At 34.2% G+C, this 17,618-nt stretch overlaps 1 protein-coding gene across 1 annotated transcript in view; it reads right to left on the bottom strand.

The window, feature by feature from the left end:
* Positions 1-12,638, bottom strand: part of LOC137208962 (calcium-activated chloride channel regulator 1-like) — a 73,961-nt gene extending 61,323 nt beyond the window's left edge. The window contains 8 exon segments of the mRNA XM_067709916.1: positions 2,018-2,094; positions 2,315-2,459; positions 3,278-3,505; positions 7,355-7,535; positions 9,523-9,631; positions 10,455-10,602; positions 10,802-10,942; positions 12,480-12,638. Of these exon segments, the coding sequence (XP_067566017.1) occupies positions 2,018-2,094; positions 2,315-2,459; positions 3,278-3,505; positions 7,355-7,535; positions 9,523-9,631; positions 10,455-10,602; positions 10,802-10,942; positions 12,480-12,638 (1,188 nt within the window).
* Between the last annotated feature and the right edge of the window lie 4,980 nt (positions 12,639-17,618).

Here is a 17,618-nt window from a genome sequence, read left to right as displayed (position 1 = left end):
CTGACTCTATGATCTTGAGAAAGATATTTAATTACTCTGAACCTCAGTTTCTTTATGTGCAAAATGGGCATAAAAATAGTGCCTGACTAAAACATTAATGGTAATGATAAAGTAAGATCATGAATGTAAAGCATTTAACGTAGGCACTGATGCAGTATATGCTCAATAAATTTCAGATATTATTATGATTCTGTAAGTAAAAGCTTATATGTTGATATGGTTTCTTTACATGAGTAACAGAGGTTTTTTATATGTCTGAATGTAATTTGATATAATCTCTTCAGTAATAGACTCTGTGGTCAAAATGTCATAGATATATATCAAAACATATTAAGAAAAACATGTATGAACCAACATGCACAAACATTATAACATATTCCCAAGATATAGTACTGTCATATTTTAGAAGTGAATAGACATATATGAGAATTATGATTTTTATAATAGCAATCCCTTCTTGAGCACTTGTTTATCTTTTTTATTGAATTATAGTTGATTTACAATGTTAAAAGTTTACAAAGTTTCAGGTGTACAACATAGTAATTTACTCTTTTTATGAATTTACAAAGTTTACAAGGTTTCAGGTGTACAACATAGTAATTCACTCTTTTTATGAATTATACTCTATTTAAAGTTATTACAAAATAATGGCTATATTTCCCAGTGCTATACAATATATCCTTGTTGCTTACTTATTTTATATGTAGTAGTTTTATCTCTTAATACCATACCCTAATCTTGCACCTTTCCCTTTCCTCTCCCCACTGGTAACCACTAGATTGTTCTCTATATCTGTGAGTCTGTTTCTGTTTTGTTCTATACATCCGTTTGTGTTATTTTCTAGATTCTACATATAATTGATAACAGAGTTTTTGTCTTTCTCTGTCTGACTTATTTTCCTAAGCATCATACCCTCTACGTCCATCCACATTGTTGCAAATGGAAGAATTCCATTCTTTCTTATGGCTGAGTAATATTGCATTGTATATATGTATTATATATATATATACATACACCCTACATCTTCTTTATTCATTCATCTCTTGATGAACACTTGGATTGCTTCCGTATCATGGCTATTGTAAATGATGCTGCTATGAACATTAGGGGAGCCCTTATTTGTCTGACATAGTTCCTATTAAATGAGATAGGTTCTGTTATTTTCCACATTTCATTAATTGAGGAAACTGAGACTTTCTTAGTTGAGTAACTCACCCACAGTCATTTAGCTAGGGCATAATAGAACCAGAATTCCAGGTTTGTCTGAATCTAGAACTTGTGTGTTTTCTTAAAGCAATATGATTTACAGGAAACAGATATCATGAGGAAAGCTAAGAGACGATATTAAATAGTGGCCAAAATAAGACTAACAGTCTCCACTTTGTAGCTGAGGCAATGAGAGGGTCAGTGAAAGGAAACGGTTTTCCTTTCACTGAAAAAGAATATAAATAGGCTTAAATAGAGGCTGTCTTAGGTTGGAAGAAATTCAGATGAATACTGAAGGTGTTTTAATATAGTTCACAATTTTTATTTCATTAAACTTCTATGCATCTGTCTTGAGTTTGGTACTATACTTGAGGAACTACCTCTATCTTTGTGATTTTTAAATGTCAATTTAACTTGATGAACTGGGGTTTTCTTTATCCGTAATATAAAAATATTAGTAATCTCCCTCTTCCACAGTCCCCTTAACAGCATTATTTTCTCCTCATAGAAATTCAGACTATGGGAGTGATAAAGAAATGAGGAGCTCCTAACTAAGTAATGATGATTATGTGCACACAGGATTTTTCTTCCCTTTAACCACTCCTCAGCGCAACTCAGTTCCTCAGGAGCATGTGGGTGAAATAACCACTCTCAGAGAGGATCCAGCTATGAACAATAGACAACAGAAGGTCTTTAAAAATTATTTAAGTGAGGGACCTCTAAGCTCATGACCCTTGTTCCAAGAGAGCTGGACAAAATTAAAAGCAATGATAAATGGCAAGTGATATTTAGAAAAGCATTCTTATCTTACCTGGAATCCTGCTTTGAGTCCCCTGCAAACTGAAGTTCCACCATCAGCTTGAGGCAGATTTCGGTAAACATCATCATCAGTTTTTTTGTTTTTTTTGTTTTTGTTTTTTTTTTTGTTATGCGGGCCTCTCACTGTTGTGGCCTCTCCCGTTGCGGAGCACAGGCTCCGGACGCACAGGCTCAGCGGCCATGGCTCACGGGCCCAGCTGCTCCGCGGCATGTGGGATCTTCCCACACCGGGACACGAACCCGTGTCGCCTGCATCGGCAGGCGGACTCTCAACCACTGCGCCACCAGGGAAGCCCATCATCAGTTATTTTTGTTAGATGATTTCGGATTTCAGCAACACTGTCAAATGTAACCATCCCAACCAAGGATCCCTTTTTGATAATTTGAATCAAGTGTAGTTCTGCTGCTTGATCCATTCGAAAGAGACAGTCTTCCTGTAAGAAAAAGATGTCTGAACAATTCCTGAGTTTCCTCCAATCTTGACAGATTGGTGAAAGACAAAGTTCATGGGCCAGAGATCATAATAATAATTGATTACTGTATTTTAGAGTTTAACTTCTTCATTATATTAAAAAGAAATAATATTAAAGAAAAACTTTAAAAATCAGTCATATTATACTTGGAAAAGCCTTAAAATTTTATACCTTCTTCTTTAACAGTAAGAAAATAATTTTAAAATGCACACAAAAATGTTTGTTGCAACATAATTTTTGATAACAAGTTGAAAGTCACCAAAATGTCCAATAATGGGGGTTATTTGACTAAATTATAATATGTGCATACCATATGACCATTAAAACTTGTGTCATGGAATCGTTTTTTTTTTGGGGGAGTGTTTAAGTTATAGTAAGTAAAAAAAATCATATTATAAAACATTATATAAGATATAATCACATTTCTGAGGAGGAAAAACAAAATACATGAACAGAAAAAAGATAGGAATGACATATGCTCCGTAGAATTATGGATGATTTTCGTCTTTTCTTTTTGTTCAGTTATGTTATTTCTAGTTTGTTAGAACTAAAAGTTAAAGAATAAACATCATCCGTAATCCAATAACCTTAATATAATAATTATTTTTATTTTAGTATATTATCTTCTAGTGCTTGTCCATGTAAAATCACTGTACTAAAATTTATTAGAATAATAAAAATATTTTTTAGTTAGCTTAGTAGAACTAAACCTAAGATTAAATTATATTTCTATTAGCTTAAATACCTAATTTAGGAGAGCTAACAAATAAACGTGTTACTGAATTCATGCTTCCAGATTTATCAAGTAACGAACAGACTACCCGCTGTTTGGACTTGAGTAACGAAAATGTGGGATGAGTCGGTGGATTCATTTCTCTCATAGGAGATATATTCTGAAAGTCATCAGAGTCCATGATTACATCCCACGTGGTTCTGCCATTGCACATTTTGTTTTGTAGGTTTGGAGCTTCTGTATCGTGTCTTTTTTCTGTACAAATTTCAGTCACCTGGGAAAAATCAGTTGAAAGACAGTAGTACGGTAACTGATGAGGCATTACCTTCCTTTCCAAATATACAGTTGGCTGCCTTGTACATCCTCCACAGATTTTATCTCCTGACAGTTAAAAATTATTTCATAATCTAACATTCTCACATCCATTTTGCATACTTGAATGGAGAAAAAGCAAATTAAAACCATCAATATGCACTGGAAATTTATTTGGTAATTCTTTTAGGTATAGGTAGATCATAGCACTGGGGGATGATGGCGGCTGATGCAACTGCTTAAGCTAACTTCTTACTTTCCCTTCTAGACTCTTGGGGGACTCAAGCCTTGAAATAAATTTAATGGAAAAAGGGACAGGATTTGCAGTAATTTCTAGCTTCCCCCTAAAAGTGGAGTAAAGAAAATGGCCTTCTTTAATTGCCTAAGCATTTTCTATCTCTTTATAGTTTATTGAAAAACTTGAGAACAGATATTCTAACAATCTCAAATGTAATTGGCTCTGGTGAACTTAGACAAATAAAATAATACTCCCGAAAAAGTAATGAAAATGTGGGAAGAAAATGAGGAAATGTGATTGCTTCTCTTTGAGTTGCAAATGGTGAGTTGTATCCAGTAATTCTGCCAAATGATACTTCATTACTATAGAATCTATGAAAATCCTCCAAGTTTTGAAACCTAGTAACTTGGAAAAACACTAGCATAAACTAGTAGCATTCAGGAAAGAATTCGTCTTGCAGTAAAGCCTCAGCTTTATAAATATCATTTTGTTTTTTTAAATGCCCTCCTCATATAAATCTCCTGCTGTAAGCTCAGATTTAGAACTAAATTATTAAACCTGAATACCTTTTTTTTTTTTTTTTTTAAAAGGCAAGTGAGTCCTTTATTGATAAAATTATACAACTTTTTGGAAGGGCGTTGTTTTAGTTTCCTAGGGCTGCCATAACAAAGTCTGAATACCTTTTATTCAAGTTTTAAGAGTTTGTTTTCTTTCTGTTAAGTTTCTGATCTACATTTTTCAGAAGGGGTTATATTGGATGGGAGAAAAATATAGTTTTCAGTCAAAGCAGTGATTTATAATCAACTTGATGATATGAAATGCCTACCAAATGTGGCTCCTCTTGCTACTGTCACTGCCTTTATTCAGGGCCTTCAGGTCTCTTATCTGCCTATTGCCATGGCCCTCCAACTGGTCTCCCTGCCTCCACTATCTCACTTCCTTTTGTTTTTCACAGTCAGTAGAATTATCATCCTGAAAGGATAAGCTGGTTACATCACTAGACTGAAGTTGATAAAATAAAATACAAACACCTTAGTTTTGTAGGTTCCAATTTTGTGTTTCAATTTCATTTCTTGCTTCTTCCTCACCATGTATGCTTTGCTTATAGAACATTGAACTTTCTCCTGTCCTTAGAGTATGCCAGAAACTTTCACAAGGCTCTCGCTAATACAAATGGAAAAGGAAATTTGTGCAAATTAGAAAAAGGTGCCCTTTTCTCAAGTTCTTTTATTGCTGTCTACCTGAAAATTGTTCTAATGAATATGAAAATCTTTAGTGACCATGATGCAAGTAATTTGGGCAGTGCTCAACTTGTACAGTCATGTGTGGCATCCTGTATTTTTCTTATTTTTTAAAATCTTTTTTCTTTCTTTCTTTCTTTTTACATTTTTAGTGGAGTATAATTGCTTTACAATGTTGTGTTAGTTTCTGCTGTATAACAAAGTGAATCAGCTATATGTATACATATTATCCCATTATCCCTTCCCTCTCATCCCTGTATTTCTCCGTCTTTGTTTCTGTAAACCTGTTTCTTTGCCTAGAATACCCTTCCCCTTCCTGCTTTAGCAAGTTCATACTAATTTTATTTCCAAATCCCAGCTCAAAACTCATCTCATTAGACACAATTTTCTGACTTTCAATTGGAGACATTTGCTGTACTCTCATGGCACTTAGTTTCTACTTCTTCCTACTTTGTATTCATATTTATTTTTCTTTTATCTCTACTTCTCTCACTAAATTGAGTTCTTCAAGAACAGTTATTTTTAATTATTTCTATATTTTTTCAGTTCCTAACATGGACATGAAGTGGGAATAATGAATTTTAAAGAAAGAAAATCATGGACTTGAATATTCATTATTTCAGATCATATTTCTCTTGAGTCTGAGCTTATGCCCTGGGTACAGATGCTATGCAATATATTTAGTCTATGTTACGATAATTAGAAGGTTGTGTTATTATGCACAAGATATATGGTTAAAGTACAGTATCTCTGAGCCATATCTTATATAATTAGTTGCCCTCCATATTTCAGTTACATGATTTTCTTTCATTTTCATTTATTTTTCAGGTAGGCAGCATGAGTTATCTCCTCATAGTCAAATGCTTTTGGAATTTATAGTTTGGTACAGACAGTATATATTCCAATTATCCTCTTGCATCACATGATCTGATATCTATTTGGATGCTGAACTTTGGCTGCCTTTGTGGATCCAGATTCAGCAGGTTAAAGTGAAACTTCTAGATTCATGTTTCAGATATTCCCAGGAGGGAGTTTTATTAGGCTGGAAAACAATTTCTACTTAAATATCTCACTGGATTCATTTAGGAGTTTTAGAAAAAAATATCGAGTCTACATTTTTACTCAGGTCCTTCATCATTAATGCCCTAGACTCCAAAACAATTTTAAATCTTATTGGAAATAATAGGCCTTTCCAAACCTCTACCCATAGAAGTCTATGTTGCTAGTAATTTGGTATATGAAAATTTGCTTCTTTCAAATGTTAGTTTACTATCTAGAGATAGTATACTTTATTTTGATTTGTTGTTTTTGATAACTTTCATATGTTTCATATTTTAAAGTCTTTTTTACATGTTTCAAAACTTTCATTAGGTAGCTATAATATGTTTGCATTAATTAAGGCTGGATTTATCCAGGGAAAGAGACAATTCCCTATTATCCAAATATTTTATAAATTAAAAAAATTTTAAGTTTATGTTATACTTACCTTGTGCTAAGCACTGTAACCGTACTTTATTTATATTAGCTCTTATAAAACTAACAGCAATAACACTGTAAAGTGAGTTTTATAATTCCTGTTTAAAAGACTAGAGAATTAAATCTCAAATTTAGCAGTTTGCTCAGAGTGACACAGCTCGAAAATTACAGACTGGGTTTTGACATCAGATCTGTCTGACTCCAAGTCACCTGTTCTTATCTACTGAGGTTTATACATTCAACCAAATATTTCAGGTCAAACATTAGCTTTGGAACTTGAATTATTGTGTTGTTATTTTTTAATTGGTCAGATTGGTGATTGTGAACCTCTCCTCTTTTGTTGTTCTGTAGAGACAGAGCCGTTTATGTTTTAACAATATCACTTTGCAAAACTTAGTGTGCTTTAGTGTGAAGATAATGGAAAGTAGAGACTGTCAGTACTTTCCCAAGCTGAATTTCCCAAATTCATTTTCCCAGAATGAATTACTTTGGAATAGTAATATGAATAACACTTAGAAGAAAGAATTAAAAGTAAGGTTGTAGTTCTAGACACAAGTCTACAGAAGTCAAATGAGGGAAGGGATGTAATAAGAAATTCTGTGATGCCAATGAGAAGGGTACAGTTCTACCTCTGAAGAAAAAAGAAAGCAGGCTAGTAAGAAAGGGTGGAATAATTTCCAGATACACCCTGACAAGACTGGACACACAGGACTGGATAAAATGGCTATTAATTAACTGTCTTAGTAATTTCCCTTATTTCTATTGGTATATATAATTTCATAGTAGAAAATCCAGCTTCCCTAATTAATTTTTCCTAAAGGGTTCCTTTGTGAGACTAGGAAAAGAAGGTACTTACAGAATGGAGACTTTGCATAAACATAATGGACTCCCTTGCAGTCTGGGATTTTTCTGGGATGAATATATATTTTGCTTCATACAGCCTTGTCTATGAGTCACGTCTGCATGGCCTTGTTATGCAGCTGCCTCCCTGGCATTTCTTGAAAACCACGTTTGTACCAGTAATATGAGTTGAACATCTGTGATGAAAGAATTAGATTATATTTGTACATGAAGGCCAGAGAAATTATGAATAAAGACTAACATCCTAAAATCATTCCCTCAGTGATAATTGCTCTAGACCATGTACCAACATTCCATTTTGACAAAAGTAGGCAGTGTCTTCCCCCTATTTACCATGATTTCAACAAGAACAATGATGTTAATTCATATTTCTTAATGTTTACTGCTCATTAATATGATTAATATATCTATTATCCTTGTGACCTTGAGTTTAAGATGATAATTCCTAATTCACAAGGATGTTGTGAAAATTGAGTTAAGAGATACAGAGGAGTTGCTTCCCAGCAGGGAGGGGAGAGTCAACATTATGCTTAAAACCCTCTTAAATTTCTTATGTATGGTACACATATACATATATATATACACACGTATACATATTGCTATATAGATGTGTACATATATGCATGTATACCATACATACAAAACCATGTGTGGTTTTTGTGTTTACAGCATTTTACAATTTACATTTGAAAATCACTGAGCTAGACTGAAAGAAGAAATGAAAATAAACCCTGCATGGAAATGCTTGTGCATTCAAACCTTTTGGTCTTTATAATTGTCAAGGCCCTGGCAGAGAATGAGGTGGGGTGGGGTATGGGTAAAAGATAAAAAGAGTTCTTGTTTATCTGCAGGATTTACTCCCATTCTGTGTTAATATTAAACTTCAAAACATTAATCTATTTAAATAAATTTATTTGTATTGCAAGGATTAAAGGAGATGGTTAGTCATGTTTTCCAAGAGGGTTAGCTCTAGAGTAAAAGCCTGAAAACTAAACTTACACTGCCTCCAACAAAGTGCCTGGCACACAGTAGGAGCTCAATAAATGTTATTTTAGATACTTGTTTTTACTAATATATCTCTTTTTATGACTGATAAGGAAACTCATTTATTTTTCATTAATTTATTAAAAATTGGTTGTTTGATACATTCTTTGTTTAGCTTTTACTTTGTACCATGTCCAAGGCTAAGGGATTAAAAAAAAAAAAAAATCAGCCCTCAAGGATCTTAAAACACAGACAATTACTGCCCAGTGTGAGAGAAGCCCATGCACATTGCTTTGGGAACAGTGTCAAGGATGTCTAACCCCAAATGGAGGGAGAGGAAAGACACTTAGGGAAGAAGCATTTAAACTGAGTCTTGAAGGATGAACAAGCATTGTTTGAATAAGGGAGTCGGTGCTGGGAGGAGTTACATGGGAGGAGGTGACAGTAATGAGTGTCCTGGGTTGAAAGCCTCCTCTGTGGGAAAGATTCTAGGCAGCTTAAGAGAGATAAAGCAAACAACACAAAGGCATTTTTGTACCACACCTCTTTTCTCTAATATGTTTTTTATCCTAAAGACTTATTTTCTATTACACTGATTTCTGTTGTTCTTTAATACTCATTAACTACTCCACCTGCTTGACATTTTTAATTTAAATATCTCATCTATTCATAAATAGGACCTGTCTAAATCTACCCAGAATTATACTTCTTAAAAAATCAATTTTCTCACTTATCCTTATGAAAAGTACTTCTTAAGCTCAAGATTAAATGAAAAATAAATATATTTAATATGAGGCTCTAACAGTTTAATTGATTTCAATGAAACAGATTCACCTTAAAAGGTTATGAATCAAACGGAATAAAAGATTGGGTAGGAACTTGAACTCTAACTCTCAGGTATCTTAAGTTTTAGGGTACAACGTTTTTCTCTTTCCTCTGACAATAACATATTTTTAGTACAACTCCCATGAATACTGAAAATTTTCCCAAATTTTGATTGATCTTGATTCCAAGGTGTAATACCAGAAATTGTTGGACAGATATATAGTGGGGCAGGTTGGATATTGCAGTTAACTCTGAGCATTCAACCACTGAGGTAGCCTTTGTTTGCCTAGTACAGAAAATTAAAAAGTCATAAGTGAAAGGTTTTGAAAACAGATTTGTTCAATAGAATGATACCTTGTTGCTTCAATAGTGTTTCTTCTGGAAATATAGAATGTCTGGTCCACATTATACTCATCAAATATTCCCCATCGGAGATGGGCCCACTCATGGACAAATACTCTGCATATGAGAGAATATTGCCACTTATAAATTTATGTTTACAATACATGTATCCCGGCTTTTTGAAAGTTCACGTTACACCACTTCACTTTTACGAAAGACCTTAGTACCTGTTTTTGCTAACAGAAAGAAGTTCGAAGAGGACTTTTGCTTTTATAAAAAAAAAGCGAAAAGTAAAAATAGCAATCAGCATTTGTTTCGCAGCCAGCTGTTTTACAAACAGCACACACCCAGAGCAGGAAAAATGGCACCACCAAGCTCCTTCCCTGGGAATCGCACTCAGCATCTCACCCTCAAACCCCATAGATTTGAACTGTGTCTGTGAGCATCTGTGCTTTATCTCGACATATTTTGTTCATCTGTTAACACGATGTGTCCTAAGGTAATTGCTTCTTTGCTGTATACAATCTTGACTTATGAAAGGTTTCATAGAAATGCTTCTTTTGGATAGAAATGCTTCTTTTGGATGCTATTCTTTGGATAGCTTCTTTTGGAAATGCTTCTTTTGGGGGAAACCTGTATTTAACTATTTTCCTTATATTTTAAGTCTCCCTTCCCCATATCCTCAACCTGAGTCAAGGAAATCTAGAAATTGACAACTTTCATAAGGCCAAAGAAGTTAAAATGGGTTAGTATCAATAAATGGTTAATTTTATTATTAAACACACACAAAAAGAAATATAATTAGGTTGAACATAACTAGTAAATTTCCAAAGGTATTAACAACTATTTTTTCCTTTAAAAATTTTTTTAAAATACCATTAATCACAATGTTATATTTGTTTCCAGTGGAAATAAAAATAGAAGTATAAAATAGATATCCCTATCTCAGGACCCATAGATAGGCAAATTATTAGTCAACAAGAAGTTTGGAGTAAAATGTATATATTGTCCTTTTTCTCCACATTTTCCATGTTGAAGTGTATGGGGATCATCTCCATATTTTAGGTAAGAATTAGCAACTATGACATCTGCCTAAAAAGCAGAACAGACAAGCCAAAACAGATCCCAAGAGCAATAGAAACAAGGAATTTTTCATCTGAATTAAGACCCATAATATTACTAATTTAAATACTAAAGTAGTCATCAGTAATTACTAAAAAAAAATTGAGTATTAATTTTTTTAAATCACAGGGAGAAAGAAACAGTTTAGGAGCTAGATATAATACCCTACCTGGTCATGTGCTTCTTGTTTTGGCATTAAGTACTCAGATTTTGACTTCCAGGTCATTGGAATTAAAATGCTTACATTCCTGAAATAAACTCTTCGTTTGGTGGCATGAAACAGGTAAGTAGAAGCTTCAGTTACCATTTCCTGAAAAAATTAAAAATACCTTGTAGTAACAATTTCACAATGAAATGAAAATGTACAAACAAGAAGAAGCTAGGGGCTTCCCTGGTGGTGCAGTGGCTGAGAATCTGCCTGCTAATGCAGGGGCCACGGGTTCGAGCCCTGGTCTGGGAGGATCCCACATGCCACGGAGCAACTAGGCCCGTGAGCCACAACTACTGAGCCTGCGCGTCTGGAGCCTGTGCTCCGCAACAAGAGAGGCCGTGACAGTGAGAGGCCCGTGCACTGCGATGAAGAGTGGCCCCTGCTTGCCACAACTAGAGAAAGCCCTCGCACAGAAATGAAGATGCAACATGCAAAAATAAATAAATAAATAAATAAATAAATAAACTCCTACCCCCAACATCATCTTTAAAAAAAAAAAAGTTAATTTAAGCCCCTCTCCCCAAATATTTTGGCAAAGACTAACTGAAAAATAGGTTACATTTTACTATATTTTTCTAGTCTGGTAAATCAAATTTACCACTGAGCTTTTCATTCAAGGCAACAGATGCCTGTAAACTCTCATTTTTATATACTTAGAAATCAATTCTTTATTTTTCACTTATCCAGACCTGCATTCAGCATTATGGGTTGGAGCAGGGAGTGAGGGTGCTAGGTGAGATATAAAGGTGATTAAGACTGGCAGTCAGTTGGCAAGTTGCTTATTGAATTGAACAGAGGTGCTTAAAATGGGGTTGGGAGTTTAAAGTTTGGTAGATTTTATACTGTTGTTAATTGAAAAAAACATTTTGCTAGATTTATTTTGAGTTATCTTCTCATAAAGAATGTGTTCATAAAAGGCAAAGTTTTACCAAGCAGTGATTTTCTAAAAATATGTAGGTCATTGGCTTCAAATTCCTTTTGCTACTTATCGTATGACTGTACAAATCACTTCTCTCAATTTATACAACAAGGGTAATTAATAATCTCTATTCTTGACCACCTCATAGGGATATTGAGAGGATCAAAGAAAACAGTATATATTAGAGTGCTATATATAGAATATTTTATTATAATGACTAACCCAGATAAAATTAGGAAGTCAACTTCAAAAATAAGTAATATTTTCTTTAAGATCAGATACCTAAGAATTTCAAAATTTTTAGAGTTGAACAATATGAACAACTGAAAAAAATGTATGATAATGAACCTCTAGGGCTTAAATGGAGGTTAGTTATTGAAACATTATAAAAGTAACTTCATAAAGATAAAATTTGAAAATAATTCTCCAGTAGCTCGAAGGTCTTTCTTTTAGCTTAATGAGTTGAACAAATATTAGTAGTTTGGCCTTTTAATAATTCATTTGGAGAATGACTAATGCTATTAATATATACTATATAATATTTAAACTAAGCAGGTATTAATCTTGATAGTTTAGATACATGTTATGTAAATGACGAATACTGTCTAAGCAATTTTGGAAAGTTATAACTGTGTGAATGTGTGTATGTGCCTAGGTAACATGAGTTGAAAATACTCAATGAAATAAATATAAATGGATAATCAATTTTTCACTTACCTTTATGTTTTGAATGAGTTTTTCATCTTCTGGCACACTGGGGTTAATTGCAATGACAGTGCCATCATATCCATTGTTAATCAAATTTACCATTGAGCTTTTCATTCCAGGCAAGAGATGCAAAGTTAGGAACAGAATAACATTCAGAGTGAGCACCATTTTTTCGCATGTTACAATAAACCTATTGGAAATGTAAGGAGAGTATTTATTTATCTGCTTAACTCAGAAATTTGACTCTAGACCCAAATATTTGCAAAAATATATTACTAAAATATATATATATTATTACTAAAATATTTTGATGAACTTCTTTATCTTATTCTAAAGAGTTCTTTAATTGTTAAGTAGCAATGGGGATTATGCTGAACATTTATCATACTTTCTAAGACAGCTAAGGTTAAATACTCATTGAATTGAGCAATTCTTTTAGATTGTTTGTGTAGTAATCATCCTCATCATGGTGATCATTCTTTGTCTTCATTGTCATCATCATCAAATAGTATTAGATATTTTCCAGTTCTGGGATCTATTTACAGAAAAGCGCTCTGTGGAAGGATGAGGAACTGAAATGAAAAGCACCAGGAAATAAAAAGGCTTGTTTAAAAAACAAAACAAACCAAAAATGAATAAAGAAACTAGAGTGGGAGGGGCAGTGAATTAGGATTTCTATTCTTTAGATGAGAGTCATATTATAAGCACAGTGGTTGGGAACAGCTATGGGTCAAGGGGGAAATGTTTTTTTTTTTTGTTACTTTTTCTGATGACTTCTTGGATATTTCAGTTTTCAAATAGCACTGAATGATTTAAGTCCTTGTATAACTTGAAAACTTAAGATGCTTCAATTAGATTTCTTTTTTGGATTGAACACAAATCTGCCAATATTCCTTAGCTTGAAGTAGTTGTACACATAGCATTGTAAGCTGGCTTTAGAGTCAGATGAATCTAAACCTGACCCTTGCCTTTGTCGTTTAACAGTCATGTGATTCTTTTTAAAAATTGAGGTATAGTTGTACAATATTATGTTTCAGGTGTACAACATAGTGATTCACAATTTTTAAAGATTATATTACATTTACATTTATAAAATATTGGCTGTATTCCCTGTGTTGTACAGTATATCCTTGTAGCTTATTTTATGCATAGTAGTTTGTAACTCTTAGTCCCCTACCCCTATCTTGCCCGACCCTTCTTCCCTCTTCCCACTGGTAATCACTAGTTCTCTATATCTGTGAGTCTGTTTCCTTTTTGTTATGTTCACTGGTTTGTTGTATTCTTTATATTTCGCATATAAATGAAATCATACAGTATTTGTCTTTCTCTGTCTGACTTATTTCACCTAGCATAATACCCTCTACATCCAACCATGTTGTCACAAATGGCAAGATTTCATTCTTTTTTATGGGTAATAATTCATTACATATATATACTACATCTTCTTTGTCCATTCATCTATTGATGGGCACTTGGGTTACTTTCATTTCTTGGCGTTTGTAAATAATGCTACAATGAACATAAGGATGCATATATCTTTTCTATTTCATGTTTTTCTTTTCTTTGGTTAAATATCGAGGAGGGTAATTGCTGGATCATATGGTAGTTCTGTTTTTCTTATTTTTTGAGAAATCTCCATACTGCTCAGTGTTCTGCTCTTTAGAGTACAGAAATAGTAAAACATAGGCACTGCCTATGAATCCAGTTCCAGAATCCATGTTTTTAAAGTATACGCAACATATACTACTTTTCAAAAGGGCGAATCAGTGAGTATCAGCCTAGAAAATTATTTTGAAAGCAGTTTCTTTTTGTTTCTATTACAGACTAGTACTTAACAGTACAAGATCCAAGAGAATGTGGATTGCTATAATTAATTGCTATAAATCAATAGAATTTTTATTTTGTTTCAATTTTAGGTTGAATAATGGAATTTTCAAATGACTGTTTTGCCATGAAAACTTAATTACAGGTCTTTCAGAATTCAATTATTCATTTTTTGATAATTTTGGTGACAGAAAACCTTTCAATAAACAATTCTTAAGTTGTATCTGAAACTGAAATGGTCAACAGAGGTATAAAATCATATTGTCATAAAATTCCAAAAACTTAATCTCTAACCAAGTTTCTTTTCATGATCTTTATTAAAATTTATTTCTTTATTCTTTTCCTGTTGCCTCTTCTTCCTGAAAGATATTTTTCTGGATGCCTCACGGAAGTGTTGAGGTAATAGCAAATTATTTTTTATATATACTACCTTTCAAAGAGTTACATAAAATGAATGAAAAGCAAATGCCATTCTTTGTAACGTGAGATTTAAAGAAGGAAATGTTGAGATTTCACCTATGGGTATGGTGTACTGATTCAGAGATTTATGAAACATCACAACCTCACACACCCACTCATGCTATAGTCCAGCCATTCTTAGATGTCATAGCTAATTCCTGTAGAGATTATGCTGGATTTAACCAACTGTTACACAAACTTTAAATTGAAGAATACAGTGAATTGGTAGCTTAATCTCCTTGTAGATACTCCCTTAGAATTTTATTAGCCCTTCTTTTTTCTTTGCTTCTTTTTTTTTTTACATCTTTATTGGAGCATAATTGCTTTACAATGGTGTGTTAGTTTCTGCTTTATAAAAAAGTGAATCAGTTATACATATACATATGTTCCCATATCTCTTCCCTCTTCCTTCTCCCTCCCTCTCACCCCTCAAGGCGGTCACAAAGCACCGAGCTGATCTCCCTGTGCTATGCGGCTGCTTCCCACTAGCTATCTATTTTACATTTGGTAGTGCACATATGTCCATGCCACTCTCTCGCTTTGTCACAGCTCACCCTTCCCCCTCCCCATATCCTCAAGTCCATTCTCTAGTAGGTCTGTGTCTTTATTCCTGTCTTACCCCTAGGTTCTTCATGACATTTTTTTCCCTTAAATTCCATATATATGTTTTAGCATACAGTACTAGACTTTCTCTTTCTGACTTACTTCACTCTGTATGACAGACTCTAGGTCTATCCACCTCATTACAAATAGCTCAATTTCGTTTCTTTTTATGGCTGACTAATATTCCATTGTATATATGTGCCACATCTTCTTTGTCCATTCATCCGATGATGGACATGTAGGTTGTTTCCATCTCCGGGCTATTGTAAATAAAGCTGAAATGAACATTTTGGTACATGACTCTTTTTGAATTATGGTTTTCTCAGGGTATATGCCCAATAGTGGGATTGCTGGGTCATATGGTAGTTCTATTTGTAGATTTCTAAGGAACCTCTATACTGTTCTCCATAGTGGCTGTACCAATTCACATTCCCACCAGCAGTGCAAGAGTGTTCCCTTTTCTCCACACCCTCTCCAGCATTTATTGTTTCTAGAGTTTTTGATGATGGCCATTCTGACTGGTGTGAGATGATATCTCATTGTACTTTCTTTTTGTTTGTTTGTTTGCGGTACGTGGGCCTCTCACTGTTGCGGCCTCTCCCATTGCGGAGCACAGGATCCGGACGCGCAGGCTCAGCGGCCATGGCTCACGGGCCCAGCCGCTCCGCGGCATGTGGGATCTTCCCGGACCGGGGCATTAACCCGTGTCCACTGCATCGGCAGGCAGACTCTCAACCACTGCGCCACCAGGGAAGCCCTCATTGTAGTTTTGATTTGCGTTTCTCTAATGATTAATGATGTTGAGCATTCTTTCATGTCTTTGTTGGCAGCCTGTATATTTTCTTTGGAGAAATGTCTATTTACGTCTTCTGTCCATTTTTGGATTAGGTTGTTTGTTTTTTTGTTATTGAGCTGCATGAGTTGCTTATAAATTTTGGAGATTAATCCTTTGTCAGTTGCTTCATTTGAAAATATTTTCTCCCATTCTGAGGGTTGTCTTTTGGTGTTGTTTATGGTTTCCTTTGCTATGAAAAAGCCTTGAAGTTTCATTAGGTCCCATTTGTTTATTTTTCTTTTTATTTCCATTTCTTTAGGAAGTGGGTCAAAAAGGATCTTGCTGTGATTTATGTCATAGAGTGTCCTGCCTATGTTTTCCTCTAAGAGTTTGATAGTTTCTGGCCTTACATTTAGGTCTTTAATCCATTTTGAGCTTATTTTTGTGTATGGTGTTAGGGAGTGATCTAATCTCATACTTTTACATGTACCTGTCCAGTTTTCACAGCACCACTTACTGAAGAGGCTGTCCTTTCTCCACTGTACATTCCTGCCTCCTTTATCAAAGATAAGGTGACCATATGTGCATGGGTTTATCTCTGGGCTTTCTATCCTGTTCCATTGATCTATCTTTCTGTTTTTGTGCCAGTACCATACTGTCTTGATTACTGTAGCTTTGTAGTATAGTCTGAAGTCAGGGAGCCTGATCCCTCCAGTTCTGTTTTTCGTTCTCAAGATTGCTTTGGCTATTCGGGGTCTTTTGTGTTTCCATACAAATTGTGAAATTTTTTGTTCTAGTTCTGTGAAAAATGCCAGTGGTAGTTTGATAGGGATTGCATTGAATCTGTAGATTGCTTTGGATAGTTTAGTCATTTTCACAGTGTTGATTCTTCCAATCCAAGAACATGGTATATCTCTCCATCTATTTGTATCATCTTTAATTTTTTCCATCAGTGTCTTATAATTTTCTGCATACAGGTCTTTTGTCTCCTTAGGTAGGTTTATTCCTAGATATTTTATTCTTTTTGTTGTAATGGTAAATGGGAGTGTTTTTCTTGATTTCACTTTCAGATTTTTCATCATTAGTGTATAGGAATGCCAGAGATTTCTGTGCATTAATTTTGTATCCTGGTACTTTACCAAATTCATTGATTAGCTCTAGTAGTTTTCTGGTAGCATCTTTAGGATTCTCTATGTATAGTATCATGTCATCTGCAAACAGTGAGAGCTTTACTTCTTCTTTTCCGATTTGGATTCCTTTTATTTCCTTTTCTTCTCTGATTGCTGTGGCTAAAACTTCCAAAACGATGTTGAATAAGAGTGGTGAGAGTGGGCAACCTTGTCTTCTTCCTGATCTTAGTGAAAATGCTTTCAGTTTTTCACCATTGAGGACGATGTTAGCTGTGGGTTTGTCATATATGGCCTTTATTATGTTGAAGAAAGTTCCCTCTATGCCTACTTTCTGCAGGGTTTTTATCATAAATGGGT

This window comes from Pseudorca crassidens, chromosome 2 (assembly GCF_039906515.1).
Source record: "Pseudorca crassidens isolate mPseCra1 chromosome 2, mPseCra1.hap1, whole genome shotgun sequence".
NCBI classification, from domain to species: Eukaryota; Metazoa; Chordata; class Mammalia; order Artiodactyla; family Delphinidae; genus Pseudorca; species Pseudorca crassidens.
This window is presented reverse-complemented; position numbering and strand designations above follow the sequence as displayed.